General features: G+C 35.1%; 2 protein-coding genes across 7 annotated transcripts in view; both read left to right on the top strand.

Annotated features, from left to right (window-relative positions):
* The first annotated feature begins 1,573 nt into the window (after positions 1-1,573).
* Positions 1,574-10,847, top strand: vps25 (vacuolar protein sorting 25 homolog). Its single transcript, XM_024285802.1, has 6 exons — positions 1,574-1,700; positions 3,506-3,651; positions 3,899-3,952; positions 4,074-4,162; positions 6,835-6,910; positions 10,186-10,847. The coding sequence occupies exons 1-6, from the start codon at positions 1,654-1,656 to the stop codon at positions 10,296-10,298; spliced, it is 525 nt and encodes a 174-aa protein (XP_024141570.1). The 5' UTR covers positions 1,574-1,653; the 3' UTR covers positions 10,299-10,847.
* A 143-nt stretch (positions 10,848-10,990) lies between these two features.
* wnk4a (WNK lysine deficient protein kinase 4a) overlaps positions 10,991-18,159 on the top strand; it is a 49,760-nt gene continuing 42,591 nt past the window's right edge. For 5 of the 6 annotated variants that reach the window (XM_036217275.1, XM_036217273.1, XM_036217272.1 and 2 more), the window contains exon 1: positions 10,991-12,238. In XM_036217275.1, coding sequence (XP_036073168.1) covers positions 11,600-12,238 — 639 coding nt within the window. In that variant the 5' untranslated portion in view covers positions 10,991-11,599. The remainder of the gene's footprint in view (positions 12,239-18,159) is intronic. The other variant, XM_036217274.1, reaches the window with a different exon arrangement.

Raw genomic sequence — 18,159 nt, 5'->3', positions numbered from 1 at the left:
ATACAAACAAAAACATACTAAAGAAGACAAAAAGGATAAATAAAGCCATACATGAATATATTAAACTTTGAATATTTGATTGAGACCTGATTGGAAAATTTAATTATGAAAAGTAAGAGATACATCTTTATATAAACACCCACATATACATCTAAATGATGCCATTATGATGATTCTTACTCATAAATTGGTATATTTGTGCTTTTACGTGCAACACACAACTCATAGAATTCAGTAAATGTGAAGTTTGTCAAAAAATGTGCTTGAATAGGAGCAAGAGGAAGTGAATTCATTTAATCCCACCCCTATTGTGCTTTGCTTAACAGTTTTACTTTTTGGGTTTTTTTTTTTTTTTTTTTTTTTTGCACATTTATCGTAATGTGATTTGTAACTTCTGATGAAAGACATTGTAATATTTCAGAAATCACTAAATATTTCTCAGGTCAAGTTTTAAAAATAGAGTGCTCATAACAAAACCTAATTATAATGTTCAGATAGGATTATTTTATTTTATTTTGAGGTTTTTTATAGAGACGACATAAATTCTTCTGACATACAGTATGAAGAATTTCTTTCAAAATTCGATATTCCTGTTCCAACCAAAGAAAATGCAACAGTGCTAGATGCCATTCCAACCAGTCTACTACAACTGTTTAAAGGGATATGTAACACCAGTCAATAAAGAACTTTTTTTAGCCAATGGGGATATTTGTGTTGATTCATTTTCCAATAAGCAAATAAAACATATTTTCCATACCACAACTTTTGTTGGGAGATTTTATTGGGACTTGAAATATGTGGACATAAAATGGACTTATGTTTGGACTATTGGTAACAAATACTGTTTAAATAACAAAATAAAATAGGTGTCTTGTAAAATATTGCATTGTATATATCCAAAAAAAAAAAGATTAGATTTGCTGTTTACATGGAACAGTCTATATTCTGTGGGACTCAAGAGTAAACAATTTATCATCTGCTTGTGGACTGCATACATACAAATATGTTTTGGATGGAAGTTGGAAATTATATTGGAAATATAACTAAAGAAACTAACATTTTTATATAAAGACATTATTCTGGGTTACCTTACTAAGTCACTGACAAAGCAAACAAAGGTTTTATTTTTCATTACACAGTTGTTTGTGTTATTGGCCAAATTCAATATTCATAATGCTAAATGGTCCAACTCCAAACCAAGATTCCAACATTTTTTGAATGAGATTAATCAGTACAGTCACATCATCAAACAACTTAAAAAAAGAAAAGAAAAAAAAAGGTAATTCGAACTAATTTGATTTTTTTAAGTATATTGAACCCCGAAGGTTTTTGGATGGATGTTTCTTTGTTCTCATGTATTAGTAACGTAAAAAAGAAAAGAAAATGCAATTCTTCGTTTTATTTAATTTAATTTAATTTAATTTAATTTAATTTAATTTAATTTAATTTAATTTAATTTAATTTAATTTAATTTTGTTTTATTTTATTTTATTTTATTTTATTTTATTTTATTTTATTTTATTTTATTTTATTTTATTTTATTTTATTTTATTTTATTCCATTCCGTTCTATCAGTTTGTGGTCAGTCGGAACTATTTGTGTGCCGGAACCATTTCCGGAAGCTGTCAGCTTTTGTGCACCGCGTCCACTGCGATGAGTTTCGAGTGGCCCTGGCAATACAACTTTCCTCCGTTTTTTACGTGAGTCAGCGTGAACAAAGACTAACTTTAACAAGGAGACGTTTACATCTTTTTTACTCTTTATCGTATTTAGTCGCTGAGCGGAGGAACGTTGTTTCCCGAGACGGCATCTTCGCCTTAAGCAAACGGCTAAATAACACAAAATGCTAAGGAAGTACTAGGTTTACTCTTCAAATTAATTAATTAGCCCAGTAAACAACTTATTTTGAGCATTTCAGCTGCTCATTATAGCGCGAACAAATGCACATGTATCTAAGAATATAAACTGTGCTTTTTTAAAGTTAGCTTAGCTATGAGTAAGCTAAAAAGTTTAAAGATGACAACAAACCTACTGTGAAATAACGAAGAAACATATTGATATTAAGAGTTTATTACAATAACACAGTATTTTGTGTTTTAACTGTATATGAACCAGTGTACCATGGGAACAGTGTGTCTGTGCTAAATCTGTTTGTAAATGTTAGCTTTCCTTAAAACTCCGAGCAAAAATCTGTAATGTTGACTTTTTGTCTCAACACAACGACCAGTGTGTTTGTTCTGATGTCACTTAGCTAATATTGGGTTTTAGTGTAGAAAAGCCAAACACAGTTTGTTCAATTGGCAATTCATAAAGGGATTTTTTTTATGTTTAGATACATTTGATATAATTTGCATATTTTTAGGTAGGATTATTGATTGAAAACATAAAAGGTGAATGAGAGTTGTATTTAATAAGCATGGATTTCCCCCTTAATTTCTTATGGGTTTATTTTGTGTGGATTAAATATGTAACACAATATACATTTTATATAGTTTGCATGTAGATGCTGTTCTTCTGTCTTATATTGTTCTAAAACAAACTTTAAATCAAAATAGAATGCATACTATCCTAAGATGTAATGTAAACAACACTATTACACGATTATAGTGCAAATTCATTTTTTTCTGCAATAAATAGCAATTATTTGAAATTAAACTCGGGTGGAGATTGCTGCTTAGAACTCGTTGATGCTTTTTCTCTAACAAATGCGTGTGTGTGTTTTTAAACTTTTCATAATGATAAATATCTTTAAAATTCTTCTAAAAAAAACAAGACGGTGTCTGTCAGTAGCCATACTCTGAGGCAGGTGTCATAGTGTTTTTTAAATTATTATTATTTTTTAGCCTATTCTGTCACAATTTTGCCTTCCCTTATGAAATCAAGCTAGTAATCATAAACAGTGGACAAAACCTTACCTTTGAATAATTCTCTTTTGTAAATCTCATGAGATTGTGCTTATTTTGAATGTGTGTAAAGTAGGATTGTGTGTAAAGTAGGATTTGTTTAAAAAAAAAAAAAAGCTCTTTAAAGTTCTGAGTTTTTTGGACTTTTAGAATAATTAGTCACTTTCTGTCCTCGCTGAAATGCCGTTACATGACCTGATGCTTTTAAGAGAGTTTGCATTCGGCGTCTCTGAGGGACTCCACACCCCCATGACTCTGGATGTTTAAGCTTTTTTGCCATGAGTCTCTGAAATAACTGAAAACGAGTCCAATATGATTATGAAATTACATTTTTCCTCATACTTTATTTCATTATTAGGATATTATCCTGTTTAGAATCATTAAGGGACATCAACAACAACAAAAAAAACTATCTTTATGTCTCCTTACTGCAGCATTTATTTGTTTCTGACATGAATTTAGGGTAGACTAAATACTGGAACATTTCTCAGTGATATCTTTGCCTCAGAACTTTGTAAAAATGTTATATTTTGATATCATAAGAACTTTTTATCAAAACAAAGCATGCCCCTGCTAATATATTTTCCTTTTTTGTTGCTCAGACTACAGCCCAATGCTGACACCAGACAGAAACAACTGGCGGCCTGGTGCTCCCTGGCTCTGTCCTACTGCCGGCATCACAAGCTGTACACCCTGGATGTCATGGAAGCACAAGAGAGCCCCATGTTTAACAACAAGAAGATAGAACGTATCCTTAAGCTGCTAAGAAACCCCTCACAGTCAATGAAGAAAATATATTTTAAGGGGAAATAAAATTTGGAATTTCACCTTTCAGATCCTAATGTTTAATTTCTCTTTAACCAATTCCCAGGTTTTACAGCCTCTTCACCAGTTTATGCCCCCGATATAGTCTAATGATTATCATTGGGATTTTATTTTGAAAGTTTTCTCTTAATTTAAGACACAAATTTTGTTCATCCTTAATAGAATTTCAGGAAAACTGTCAATCGAAGCGATTCAAATTGTGTTTGAGGAGCTGAGAAAAAAGGGTTCGTCCCACCCACTCTTTTTTTCCTACTTCTTTATTTAAAAATAAATTCTTACATAATTGTGCCAAATTCACTTGTAAGTAATGGAGCTTTGTTTATGTCTTTGCTTTTCTGACTTCAGGCAACCTGGAATGGTTGGACAAAAATAAGTCGCGTTGTTTAGTCATGTGGAGACGACCGGAGGAATGGGGCAAATTAATATACCAGTGGGTGAGTTCAGAACTTCCCTTCTTCTCTCAGCTGGGGGCAAATGAAGTCTGAGAAGACGGAAACAGCAGAACTTGTTTATACAGAAGCTAATGCATATTATTGGTCGTTATTACATTTTAATTTTAGAGCTGCATGCCCCTAAGATGATAACTGCTTAAATCTGTAAGATTGACTCTACATTATGTAGCTCTACTGATGCATTTATGGCAATTAATGTCTTCCTTTCTTAATGTCAAATAGTTAGATCTGCTGCATCCTGAATCAGCAAAGTTAGATTTAAAGTATTTTCTGTAACAGAAACAAATGTTTTTTTTTTTTACTTAAGTTTCCATCTAAACTTTTAATATTGTTTCTATTGTTTGATTCAAATCAAGTCTTCTTCTTCTTTTGTGTAATTGTTAGTTGTTCAGTGTTGTCCTGATTTTTTGAGACAACCAGCATCACAGAAAGTCACAAAAATGTGAGGTTATGTTCAGATATTGGTTGATTGGTCTTGTTAGATTATGAAGCTGACCTCTTAAAGTAATCTAAATCCAAAAACTTGTTGTTTTCAAAGACATAGTTTCTGCAGAACAGCAGTAGTTTGTTAGAAATTCCAACTGCATAGTTTTGTCTTCTCCTGATTCACGACAATTTTAATAGAGTAATACTTAGAAATGCAATTTTAGGCTTAATTTTCCTTAAATACAGTATGTCCTCCATCATTAGAAAAATGCTTAATGTTAAAAACATGATCCCCTTTTGGAGTAAGTCTTTAATTAAACTTTAAAAATATTTTGAACAAAAATATTAAAATTGGGGTCATTTAAACAGTTTTGATCACTACATAGATTTTCTTATTTGATTTATAACATATTTATTGTTTGATGCATCTTTTACTGTAACTTTGGCTTCAATTAAAGACAGAGTGCAATTAATCATACTTACATGAATTTAATTCAAGCAGTTTAATTTTGACACCAAAAAAAAGGGAATTGTATTTTTGTCAATATAATAAGACACTTTTTTAAATTTGTAGATTCATTTTCAGTTATGCATAAAGGGAATAATTGCAAATATCTAAAACATATCAAACTAAACGTCAACAATAGTAATAATTAGCCAGGGGGTTAGACTTTACAACAAAATATTGAATTGACAAAGTAATATGTTAATCCTGACATTAAATTAAAAAATAATGCTAAGACAAATCTACATGTAATACAAAAAAAAACTTTTTATATAAATCTTTTCAAATGTGTTTAACTGTCATGCGAACAATGACAGTGATCACATATTAATTTAGTGAAATATTCTTAAAACAGTAAAATTATTCATTTTTTATGGCAGGCTTTGCTTTTCGTTAAACGGCTAATATAACGTAACCTGTTTGCTGAATCAAAAATCTAAAAAAAAGAACATTTTAGAAAGACTATTTATGAATTAACTGTGTTTTGATGATTTTAAACAAATAAAAGTTTCAATAAAGTTTTTTTTTTCAAATGACAAATCATTCAAATGCAATGTATAGTTGTCTTTTTTTCTTTTTTTTTTTTTTTTTGTTAATCTAGAGAGCATCGATGCACGCTAGTTTTTTACAGAGACTCTTGGGAAATTTCCAGAACTTTGAATTTCAGAATTACAGATTTCTACACCCAGAAAAATGGTGAGTGTCCTATATGATGATGTAGTGAGGGAATCCAGACACATTAAAAATAAATAAATAAATAAAAACATAGGATCTAAAAGTGTCTGTGGTTCTATCAGTGTGATTTAAACCAAAAAAGACGAGTTGAACTTAAACAAGAGTCACATTTTGATGGCTGGACGGTACGTCACAGACGCTGTAGGTGTATACTGTATACACAATATAAACACCGCAGCAGCTGAAGCCCAAAACAAACATGCACTCAAGCAAACCCGTCCACACTTTTCCTGCTGAGTATTTCGCACACAAACAAGGAGTGTCTGTTGATACTCGTCCAGGGAAGTCAAGTACATCAAGTCTGACACTTTGCTTCATGTATAAGTAAATGATTCATGATTTTAGGATGATTTGATAATTGTGTCTGTGTGTTACTGATAGATATTTTAATATACATACAATTTTTAGTTATTAAGTGCTTTTATTTTTTGTTTGTTTTATGTATTACTTCATTTTAAACTAAATTAATATAAAACTTATTTTTTTTTTACTTTTTCATTTATAAATTCAGCAAATTCTAAGTTTCTGTTTTAACCAGATTTGCTTGATTATGAAAAAACATTTTTTATAAAACTAATCATTTAAATTGTTTAATTTGAGAATTTTTAAACGAACAGAACATTTAAAATTAACAAAAAATATTAAATAAAAGGACAAAAAACATCTAAATGGATTTAACTTGTCAGTTTACTTAGAGCTCATTAACCTTTTCTATAGGGATTAAAGATGGAAATTATCCTAAAAAGCTATAATCTAATATATTTACATATTTTTCTTAAATAAAATATCAATCCATCAAATGTGTTTCAATCTGAATACTTTCTTGTTCAAGTGAAAAACATACAAATTGTTCAAAAACCTCTCATGTTGACTTCCTGCTTCTGTCTGACATCACTGGAAATGTATTAAAAGTGTTTAAATTAATAAAGTTATTTTCCCAAAGATGTTTGTTCTCAAATAAAAACTCATTTCCTTTCTGAAATTTCAGGTTTCCAAAAACGGGATGCTTAACTCTGTGTTTACACTTTATGAGCTCTCCAACGGAGACGACACTCAAGATGAAGGTATTTCTTTTTTTCTGTTTTAATGTAAATGATCTTATTGAGTCACTGTTGAAATAAAGACACACAATATAAATAAGTGAATTTTTATATATTCTTTGTTTACTGGATTTCCTTTTATTCAAACTTTTTTTATTTTTATAATTTTAGAATTTTGAAGGTTTTAAGGTTGAATATTTCAGTTGAACCATGAAGTGTGTTTAGAGTCCGGTTGATGATCAGAACTTCTATTTTTGTCTGAAACTGATCATTGGGCCTGAAGCTGACAGAAAAGACTCTCAAACTTCAAAACTCTGGTTTTAATTTAGGTAACTTAAAAAAAATCACGTTAGTTTTCTTTGCAGATCTTTACTTCAATACCACATCTCAAACACAACTAAAACTACCTTTTTTCATTAATAAACTAGAGTTCGACCTTTTCGTTCTAGAATCGGCGCAGAGACTTGAATCCATGCTGTTATCAGGTGTAGACTGGACTATTGCAGTGCTCTTTATCTGCTCTTCCAAAGCAATCTATTAGCAGATTCCAGCTTGTCCAGAAGTCAGCTGCACGTGTTTAAACTAATACGAAGAAGAGAGCACGCATCACTCCTAAAGTCTCTACACCTTTCTCTGTCAGCTTCAAGATGGATTTTAAAATCCTACTAGTTATTAAATGTCTTCATGGATTTGGATTTTCCTATCTCTCTGATTTCTGTCCTTACAAACAGTGGCGGACTTAGCAGTTGAGGGACCAGTATGGGGTCAAATCAGGATCTGCTTAAGGAGAATGAAAAAACAGATTGTAAATTTGAAAAAAAAATAAAATGAAAGCAGTTTTAAACTTGAAAATACATATTGAAAAATTTATGGAATTACCGAAATTTTGAAAAAATAAAATAAAATTGAACATTTGAAAAAATAATATTGAAAACTTGGAAAAACACTTGGAAAAAAAATGTAAATTTGAATCTTAAAAAAACTAACTGTTACCATTTTAAAAAGTGTATTTGTACTTTCAACTTTTCTTTTTTCGTTTCTCCCTCTTTGCTTTCAGCTCTCTTTTTTTAGAGTTTAATTCAGAGTTTTTGAATTTTCGCTGCTAAGCTGATCCTAATTTTACATGGGGGCGGGGCTTTGAGCTCATTGGCTACCAGGACATGTTTCCCATGATCCCCTAAGAAGTAATGGTTATATGACGTCTTTTCTACCACAGAACATTGTCAAGTCCCCTCAAGGGGAACCCGGCCCCGTAGCCAATGAGCTCAAAGCCCCGCCCCCATTTAAAATTAGGATCAGCTCATCAGCGAAAAACCTCAAAAATCTGAATTGAAACTGAAAACAGAGAACTGAAAGTAAAGAATGAAAAACAAAAAAGGAAATTACAAATAAACGTTATTTTTAATTGATAACAGTTTTAGGTTGTTTTTTTTTTTCAAGTTTCAAATTTACATTTTTTTTTTCAAACTGTTGATATTTCTTCAATTTTTTAATATTATTTTTCCAAATGTTTAATTTTATTTTTTCTAATTTTCAATAATTTCTTCAAATTTTCAATGTGTATTCTTGAGTTTAAAACTGCTTTCAAATTTTAATTTTTTTCTTAATTTACGATCCCTGTTTTTCATGTTTCCATCTGTTTTTTCGTTCACTTTCAGCAGATTCTGATTTGACCCCATAGGCCAGGGCAAACAGTAAGATGGGCCCTGTGCAGAGGTTGAATTAATCATTTCTTTTTACAATCAATACCTATAATCTAAGCAATTTCTTTCATTTGTCAGGTTTTACTAAAGAAGGTAAAAGACAAAAAATACTTCAATACTTAGAATTTTTTTTTAATTTCTCAAAATGACAACTTTCTGTCCCTCCTCTTTACTGTTCTTTCTCTCTTACCTCTTTATCTTCCTTCAACTGTCCTTTTTCCCATTTTGTCTTTCTTCCTGCACTTTTGGAAGCGCAGGAACACATTTTTTGGTTTTTCCTTTTATCACAGCTGATTTTTTTACCGCTTTTTTTCTTTTCAAACTCCCGGAAGAGTCTCTCTCTGCTTGTTAAATTGTTGGCAGAATATTTCATTGTTGCAGATTTACAGGGAGGATTAAACACTTACATGATGAGTCTTATGCCATCTCATTATTTTTTATTTTATTTATTTGATTTAGACAGCCAAAAAATGGAAAATATTTTAGAAATATTTTAAGTATTCAGCCTGGGGCCCCAAAAGTGTTAGGGGCCCCAGGCTGTCGTCTACCTTTGCCTATGGTATGTCCGCCCCTGGTTACCAACCTTCAAGAACTAACTAATCAACGTATTTATTTATATGTTGAGCTTTTAGGTATTTTGTGGATTTTATGGTTTTAATCTATGCAGTTCTCACATTTTTGCCACATTATTTCCTTTATTTTCTATTTTTATGTCAGTTTTATTGTTGTTGCTTTTAACTAATGTGCCTAATGATTTTTTTATTATTTTAAAATGTTTATATGTGTCTTTTTTTGTTCAGCACCTTGTCTTTAAAAGCATGTTGATGAAAACTTCTATATCAATAAAGTGATTGATTGATCAAAGGATGGGTTCAAAATATGGATATTAATCCATTTAACCATCTAAAGAAAGTGTTTTCTTCCTGTTTGTTTTTTGTGGATTTAAATGAAAGTGGTAAAGAGAAACAGATAAAAAAAGCAGAAACATTTCATACAAGTCAAGTGTTTTAAGACCATCCCTCATAGGGTTTTTAATAATAATAAAATGTAATAAATACTTAATAAAGTCCCACTCTGATCATCTCTTGATCTATTTTTAAAGCGTTCCCAGTGATTTTTTAATTATAATTGTGCTTTTTTTAGCCAAAATCCCAAAACCTATGTGGTTTTCTAGGACATAGTTTCTGCAGAGCAGCAGGAGTTCATTAGAAATTCAACTCTGAGTTGACACAGAGCAACCCCACCTTCCCATCCTGTTTCTGAGAGCTCTCTGTTTACATGCTCTCCTGCTATCTTATACCCCCTCACATTATAGATGCAACAAAAATGGTGAGCAATATTGGAGTTCTGCAGCCGTACAGTTTTGAGCCAGTAGCCAGCTCAGATGACGAAAACGGAGATGTACACGGAGCTATTTGTCTACAATTTTATTGTTCATAAATGCCTAAATATTTTCTTCATTCTCTTCTTATCAATCTTGGTTGCCAGATAAACTGTGTGTTCTTGCTATAAAATCCTAACATTTGACTGGAGTATTTTCTTGTCCTTTTTTAGAGAGTAGTCGTAAAGTTTGGACTCCTGTCTTTTTCTCCGCAGAGTTTCACGGGTTGGAAGAATGGATGCTGCTGCGCTCTCTGCAGGCGCTGCAGACTGACGGCAGAGCAGAGATCATCACCATGGACGATGGGAAAGGTGTCAAATTCTTCTGAAGGGACGCTGGAACTCTCAGTGCGTCTGCCGGCCCCTCGTGTCATACCATTGATCCATCGATGGCTTCGTCAGGTGCACCTCCACGCCCAGCCAAACGGATGCGTCGTTGTCGCCTTTTAGTTCTTTTTTCCAGACATAAAATCTCCATGGAATCATAAGATGGTCAATAAAGGTGACAACTCGTCACCACATCAACACGCGATGAGGGGAATTCATTTTATCTTGTCTAAATACTTAACGGGGAAAGATTTTTGTTTCCCTATCAGCTGTAACTTTTCTCTTATTATTGTTTCTCTGTTAACACATTTATCATCATCTCGATCCCAAACAGCTCTCAGAATATATTGACACCAGGTGGACTTAATTTTCCCAGAGAAACAATGCTTCCAGAAGAGGAGCAGGAGCGTGTCTCGTCTCCGCTGCACACAATTAGTGGATCCGATGTACAGGTGGCTGTCCTCCTATTATCATGCTGTAGCTACTGTGATGCTCCTGTTGTCTCCTTTTCTTTTTTCATATCTGGTAGGAGAATAAATAAGACTTTCTTATATCTGTTTACTTTTTTTGCACACGTTATGAAAAAAAAAAAACAAAAAAACAACAAAAATATAAAACTCAGGGTGTACTTTTGTTGCTCTGTAGAGCCCCCTGCTGGCCAAGTTTCGCGACTGACTTTTTTTCTTTTCTTTTTTGCAACATTTCGGAAAACTCGTGGGTTAAACAGTGAAGTGTCAAGTCAAAGCAACCCCTATGCACGAGTTATAAAATAGGAGTATTTAACCTGCAAGATCTATTTACATAATCAATACAGGAAAATGTCAGAGGTCATGTCATTGATCCTTTCTGGATTTTTTTTTTTATATTATTTATTTATTAAACCTAAAATACAAATACAATTTTCATTTATTTTTGGTGAGGAATCAATATTTTCTGGATGGAATCTATGAGACTTTTAAAGATCGAAATGTCAGTGCTCCATCTGCGTGTCCATCCGTGCGTCAGGGCGCGCGGGGCGGAGCCGGGAGCGCACACACGGAGCGCGCTCGGGACTCAGCCTACCAGCGTTGTGTTGATATTGGCTGCCAGAGAGGCTATGGGTTAAGTCTTAGTGCACAGAAGAAGGCGAATTATTTGACGGGAGCAGCGTCAAAGCGCGCCAGCCTTCACCGAAATATGTTTTTCTACTAATAAGTAAGTATTTTATATTTGTTTGTGCACTTTTTAAAAAGTCTTTACATCTTATTTATTATTTTTTATGATTTTTATTGTGTATTTAATGGTATTTGGAGGTTAAATCTGAATGTCATCCTCACATTTAGGTCCAAATCAGGACATCCTTGATCGTGGCGCCATGTCTCACGCTCAGGTTGAGATACCTGGACGCGGGTTTCCTGGCCTGTCAGTGGACATGAGCGACGACTGCCTGTCCCGCGTGCCGTCTGTGCTCCGGGCGCACGGTCTGGGCGCGCGCCGGAACTCCTACGGGCTGCAGAAAATCAGCATGGACATCGATTCGCCTCTGTACAGCGGCGCGCTCTCCAAAGCCCTGTCCTGGTCCGCCGAGAACATCCTGACGCTGACCGAGTCCAGGGCGGAGGAGGAGGAGAAGCCCGACGACACCCCGCCGCCCTCCTCCCCTGCGTCCTGCTCCGACGCGCCCGCGGAAAGCCTCAAACAAGCGCAGCATGGAGCCCGGGGGGGCAGCTCGGACTCTGACAGTGAAGCGCAGAACAAGAAGAACAAAATCCTGTCTCGCATCCAGTTTGATAGTCAGTGGGAGCTGGAGGAGAAGGAGGACGTGGAGACCAAAGCTGTGGCCACCTCTCCAGATGGAAGGTACCTGAAGTTCAACATAGAGATTGGGAGAGGATCCTTCAAGACTGTCTACAAAGGACTGGACACTGAGACCACCGTGGAGGTGGCATGGTGTGAGCTGCAGGTGGGTGTTTTCCACTTTTCCTCCCATTTTTAGAGGTTCAATTTGGTTTAATCCCAAACAGCAGACTGACTCTTTCCCTACTTTACTGCCCCACTCAGCTCTAATTCCATCAGTGTTAATGTGAAGCTGCTAATCTAGTGTATATTATTACTTGCTGACCTTGGGTTGTGCCAAACCCTTCCCCTGGAACCCGGGTCATCCTGTTTGCTAAACTTGAACCACTCCATGATCCCCACATAATCTCTTTTTTCATTAGTGAGTTCTGACAACAGGAATAGATCATTTGTAAGCATTTATAGAGTTCTGCAACATCTTCTGTTCTTCATAGTCTGGCAGGAGGAGCCGAGCAGCCTGCCCACCAGCTGCCTCTTCTCGTGCTTCCCTGGTTTGATAGCAAAGTGGTGGATTTAGGGATTTAAGCTTTAGCTCCACCCTCGTGGTGTCTGACATACATCGGTGTCATTATCTGGAAGCAAAAACTAAAATCCTTGAATCACCTGCTTGGTTGTAGTGTTGACTTTTGCTGCATTCTTCAGGAAATTGCTTGCTGGTGTTATAAAGAAATTGCTGGGGTTAAGGGATTACTCGGCGTTGCACCACCAGCAGCAGCAGCAGCAGTAGTAGGGATGTTTGCTTCAAGAGCCCACCTGTCAGATCACACAGCAACCATCTGCTGGAGGCACAAAACGAGCCACTTGAACAGAGCAGCCATTTTTGTTTCACGTTTTTGTGTTTTTGCTTCCGGAAACAACATCTATTTCCTCTCTCTATGCCAAAGATGTGAGCCCGGTTAAGCTCTTTAATCACTCTTAATAAGCTTAAAGGGAGCCTTTGTTGATATGGTGGCTGCTGTGATCAGTTGACTTAAAAGGAGGAGCGTCTCCGATCCACACCTCCCCTCGTGGTCAGGAGAAGCACCAAAGCCTCCTGTTGGTGGCTAAACACAACAGCTCCTGTAGTGTTGATGGAGCAGCAGTCTGATATGCGTCATCAAAAGTCAGGTAAAGTTCCCATAAGCCCTTTTAATAGTGTTTTGTAAAGAGTGAGGGGTAATCTGCAGGAAGTGAACGTCTGATCTGAGGAGCTTTAGGATGCATTGGTTGATTTTTTTTTTTTCTTCTTTTTTTTTAAACACTTGCATTAGTCACGATTTGTGCTGGGACATCTGAAGGTATTCTCTATTGTTCCTCGTCCCCGCCCTCTTTGACTCTGATGACAGGTCTGCCTGTCTGACTGTCAAGGTGGTGTCTTTGTGCTTTGGCAATTTGAGAATTCCTCCGTCACATTCAACAAAAAGCAGCTGCAGAACAGTGTCATATACGAGCTATAAGAAAAGAAAACACAAGTCTTGAAGTCAAACAGAAAAAAATGTTGTAAAAGACACACTTATTAAGATTTCTATGTGTTATTAATTATTATTAAAACATTTTCTATCACAAAAGCTTGTAAATGTGATGTCCAAGGTACTACGGCAAGCTGTAAGGTCCCGCCAGTAGACGACTAGATCCATGCACGAGTTCCGTTTTCTCAAAACTGTAGGACTAATTAGCTCCGATATTGTTTGACTTTTTTTTTTGCACCAGTAATGTTAGATCTGGGGTGTGAGGGGCCGTAAGCTAGATGTAAATAGATAGATGACGGGAAGTGGGGGCGGGCTTACTCCGGGCCAAAAGTCTCGTCCACAAACTAGAAAACAAGTTTTTAGATTTTGCCTAAAAATGGCAAAATTGAATTAAAAGATCACTGGGAACACTTTTAAAATATTACAGTTTTAAGCAATAAAAAAGCATAGTGAGTGCTAAACATCCTAAAAATAAAAGACTGACTTCATGGGATGGAAGTATGAGCACCTCTGTAAGTGAAGGCAGATGGGTTGTGGTGCGTTCAGGTGTCCATTAACACTTTGACAAGCAGAAGAACACTTTGATCGTTTGACAGAAGTGCTTTTACTAACCCATTAGTTCTGGCAGAGTTCTAAGGTCATGTCCAAACAATTAAAAGCACATCATTCTACACTGAGAACGATTATTTACAACAGAAGAAAACATTCAATATAATTGCCAGTCTTCCCTGGAGAGGCTGAGAATGTTCTGAGAAAGTACGAGGAGCCCAAGAGGTGCACGTGTGACTCTGAAGACTTCATTAGGAAGGATGGTAAAGTTCATTTAAGTTTAGTTTGGAACCATATTTAGCTTATCATAAATGGCTAAGAAAGGAGTTCATCTTAAGTTTGCAAAGTCATCCTTAAAGAAATGACAACACTGCTGGGTTTTTTGGAGAAAAGTGCACTTAACAGCAGCCTCAGCACTCGCCTAACAGCTGTTGTTGATAGGCAAAGTGATGGAAGAGCGATAAATAATGCTGTGCCTCAAAACTATTAAATTCTTCAGTTTTTTGTTCCAACTGTTAGCAAAGCTAAAAATGACCCCAGTAATGTCATTACAGTCGGAAAGCTATGGTGGCCCTGAAGTTCAAATCACACCAACAAATCACTCAATGTGAAAACATGTCAAAGATCATGACAACACTTAAGTTTTAACAAATTAAGTTTTAGTAACAGAAAAAAAATGATATTTTGGAAAAATGAAAAGTAAAAAAATACTTTTTTGTGAGAGACCTTTAGATATAATGAGTTCTGAGATGTAGTAGATTTGCAACATTGGTTCTGTGTGATAAATGACCAGTAAAAACTTAAATATGATGTGAACTCCAGCTTTAGTTCTACAGAACTTTTCAAAACAACATAACGAAGCTAACAAAACTACAAATAACTATCATTATGCTAGCATTTAGCTGTTGCTAATCTGCAACACCTTCCCAGACAGGATTATAAAGGAAATTAAATAATAATAAAAACAACAATACATTTTAAATTAATTAATTTAATTACAGATGAAAACAAAATTCCAGAAACTAAAACACAATGAAAAAAAGTATAAATGTATGACTTATATGATATTGTGATATAAATTACATAGTATATCAGTTAATAAAGTGTTGGACATATCAGTATATATCACAATTCAACTTAGATTAACATGTGTGTCAATTAACAAATCAAATCAAACAAGCATATTTTTTAAGTGAAACTGATTTTTTTTAATAAAAAATATTATAAACATCAGAATGTCCTCAACGCTCCCGATCCCCCACAGACTACGTAATAAAACATAAAATAAGACATACGAATGGAATTAGAAATATAGACATAAAAACACTAAAACAGAAATACATGACGATACATTATAAATATAATTAAATTTGATTTTTAGTTTGGGAATAAACTTAATAAATAATAGATTCTATTTTTTCTTCATAGATAAAGAATAAAAAAAACTCTGCTTTGGTTAAAACTGGATTACAAAGTTGGTTAAAACTGGATTAAAGTCATGTAAAAATATTTTATGACATGTATGTTTATGTATTTTTTATTTCTTTTTGCTTTTGGCTTGAGATAAAATACAAACTTTGTAATTTTATTAATGTCATTAAATCCTCCTAACATGTTATTTTATTTTAGCAAAGTGTTAAAAGCATAAAAATTATGTTTATTTGTGGCAGACAGCCACAATTTTTATGATGGCGTTCACAAAAATATTGTTTAAAATAACTATATCTCTGCAAGGAGCTGTAAATCATACAAAGAAACACAACTCTTTCACTTGTTCGGACTGCAAGCTGCAACACGAAATAAAAATGATATATTTTCAATCTGTCATACACAAAGTACCTTCAGATGATTGATGATTGTCAAACCCACAATAGTGTTGGATCTTTGTGAAGTGTGTTTTTAGTGACATCAACTCCCATGTGCTCGTTCATTTACAGTAATTCAGAACCTGTGTAAGTGTCTCAAGTAAATAGAGGCAAAAGAATGAAATAAACAGGCGATGGTTGCCTAGTAACCTCCCCCCCCATGGATTTACAGGTGATCCAGGTGCAACATGGGAAATGCAGACTGAACATTGAAGGAAATGCAGACTCCATGCATAATGGATGAGCTGCCATGCGGTCCCTTTCACTTCCTCATGCACACACTGCTCCACACAGGGAGAATTTACAGCTCCAGTGTTTGAGAGTCCAAACCCAAGTGTGGCGGCCTTATCGCCAATGCCTTCTTAGAATAGCGAGCACAAATCCCCCCCCCTCTCCTTCCAATGCTAACCCACAGAGGAGACCGCAAACGCCCCCTGAGCTACTGAGTAACTGATAGGAATGGGATCACTGAGGCACAAATCCTCTTCGGCGAGCCTGATGAAAGGGTGCTGGCTGCACGATTGTTGAGCTCATTCAAGGGCAGCCCGTTTCATTATCTCCCTCCACCTTGCAGCGCACGTGTGCACTCTCATATTTCATTTCTCTACCAAAAACAACCTACATTCTTAGGTGTCTGCATAAACAGGTTCCTGATGCTTGAAAACAAAAACATTCAAGCTCAGAAACATATTGCTCTACCAATAAACTATATTCTATTGAAATCTATAAATTCTGATGTTTAGCTTTCTCTGATGCTACATTCACTCTGGGAATGTGTTGCGGAATCAAGAACAAATTAGCGGTGTTCAAATCGAACAAGCAGTGTGCGACCATAGACTGTATGTGTGCGACAGTAAAGGGCTTCTTCTTCTTTTCTTGTTTTTTTACTGTTTGCCAGCACATGTCTGCCACCTACAGTTGGAAGAGGGTTGGTGCAAAATGTCAAAGCGATTCAAAAATTTTTGCGAGCTTTTTTCTTTCACACTCGATTCCGATAATTATTAGATTCTCTTCAATGATAATGTTAACAACGTTTGAAAAGGACGCCGCCTATATGCCACTTCCAAAACAAAGTCCCTGATTGGTCAACGTTCAGCCGTTTCACGTTTTAGCAGTGAAAACTTCAACTGGTTGAACTTTTAAATGCGATTTGAGCATAGAACCCAAGAACAAAACTTGTGTAACGACTCATGAACGCAAGAATTTGGAAGCAAAATTTGTACGTTTACATAAACTTTCCATTAAAAGTGGCCACTTGAACGTGAGTTGCCACGGCCAGTGTGTACGTGTTCGTCTGGCAGAGATTTTTGTGCCCTATGCCCTTCCTGACACAACCCTATGTTTATCCAGACTTTGAGACCGTCACAATGAGGCGATAGCTTGGGCCACCTTGTGGCTACATTTTGCTTTTCTACAAATAATACCAACAGGACCAAACTTTTTTTAGTGTTCAAGGTTAGCTTAAAATGTGTCAAAAGAGGGTAAACGCTTTATTAAAGGATATTAACAGAAATGTTCACATTTGTAAAGCTGTTAAGATTTTTACAGTGAAGCTTTAGCTCCAGATCAGTTTGAATGCAGCTAGCTTAAATCCTCTACGCGATCAACGGGAATCAGCTCTGTCGTACCATAATCAAATTATTTTTTGTTAGTAATCTGTTGCATAGTGGTGAAGAGCTGCTTTAAACTATTGCTTACCAGATCAGCTAATTCACGTAAATCGTGTAGAGTTATAGTACGTCAAATAGCATTTTAGGTTTTGGCAAAAACTCAAAGCTTAAAATGCCAAAAAAAAGAAAAACATGTCTGTTAGGGTCGTTAGTTCTTTTTCAACCAAAAACAAGAGTATTTTTTTTGCCTAAATGTGTGGCGGGGGATGGGGGGAATGATGTTCCGATCTTGGACTTCCTTCCAGCTAACGATTTTTAGCCGCCATCTTTTCTGCCACCAGGTCCCACTCAATAAAACAGTCTTTTTTTCCCTTTAGGATTTTTTGTCTGTAATGTCTTTCAGTAATCAATTCTATAAACATAACATCTCTTAACCAGTTGTACATGCCGGATGTTTTAACTACTAGAAATGTAATTGCAGATTGAACACATTTGCTGTTCTTGTCAAAGCTAGCTAAACCTGTTGCTTCTTTCGCCTGCATGTTTGTGCTCCAA

Source organism: Oryzias melastigma, linkage group LG19, assembly GCF_002922805.2.
Source record: "Oryzias melastigma strain HK-1 linkage group LG19, ASM292280v2, whole genome shotgun sequence".
NCBI classification, from domain to species: domain Eukaryota; kingdom Metazoa; phylum Chordata; class Actinopteri; order Beloniformes; family Adrianichthyidae; genus Oryzias; species Oryzias melastigma.
Note: the sequence above shows the minus strand (reverse complement) of the source record. Positions and strands in the feature narration are given on the sequence as shown.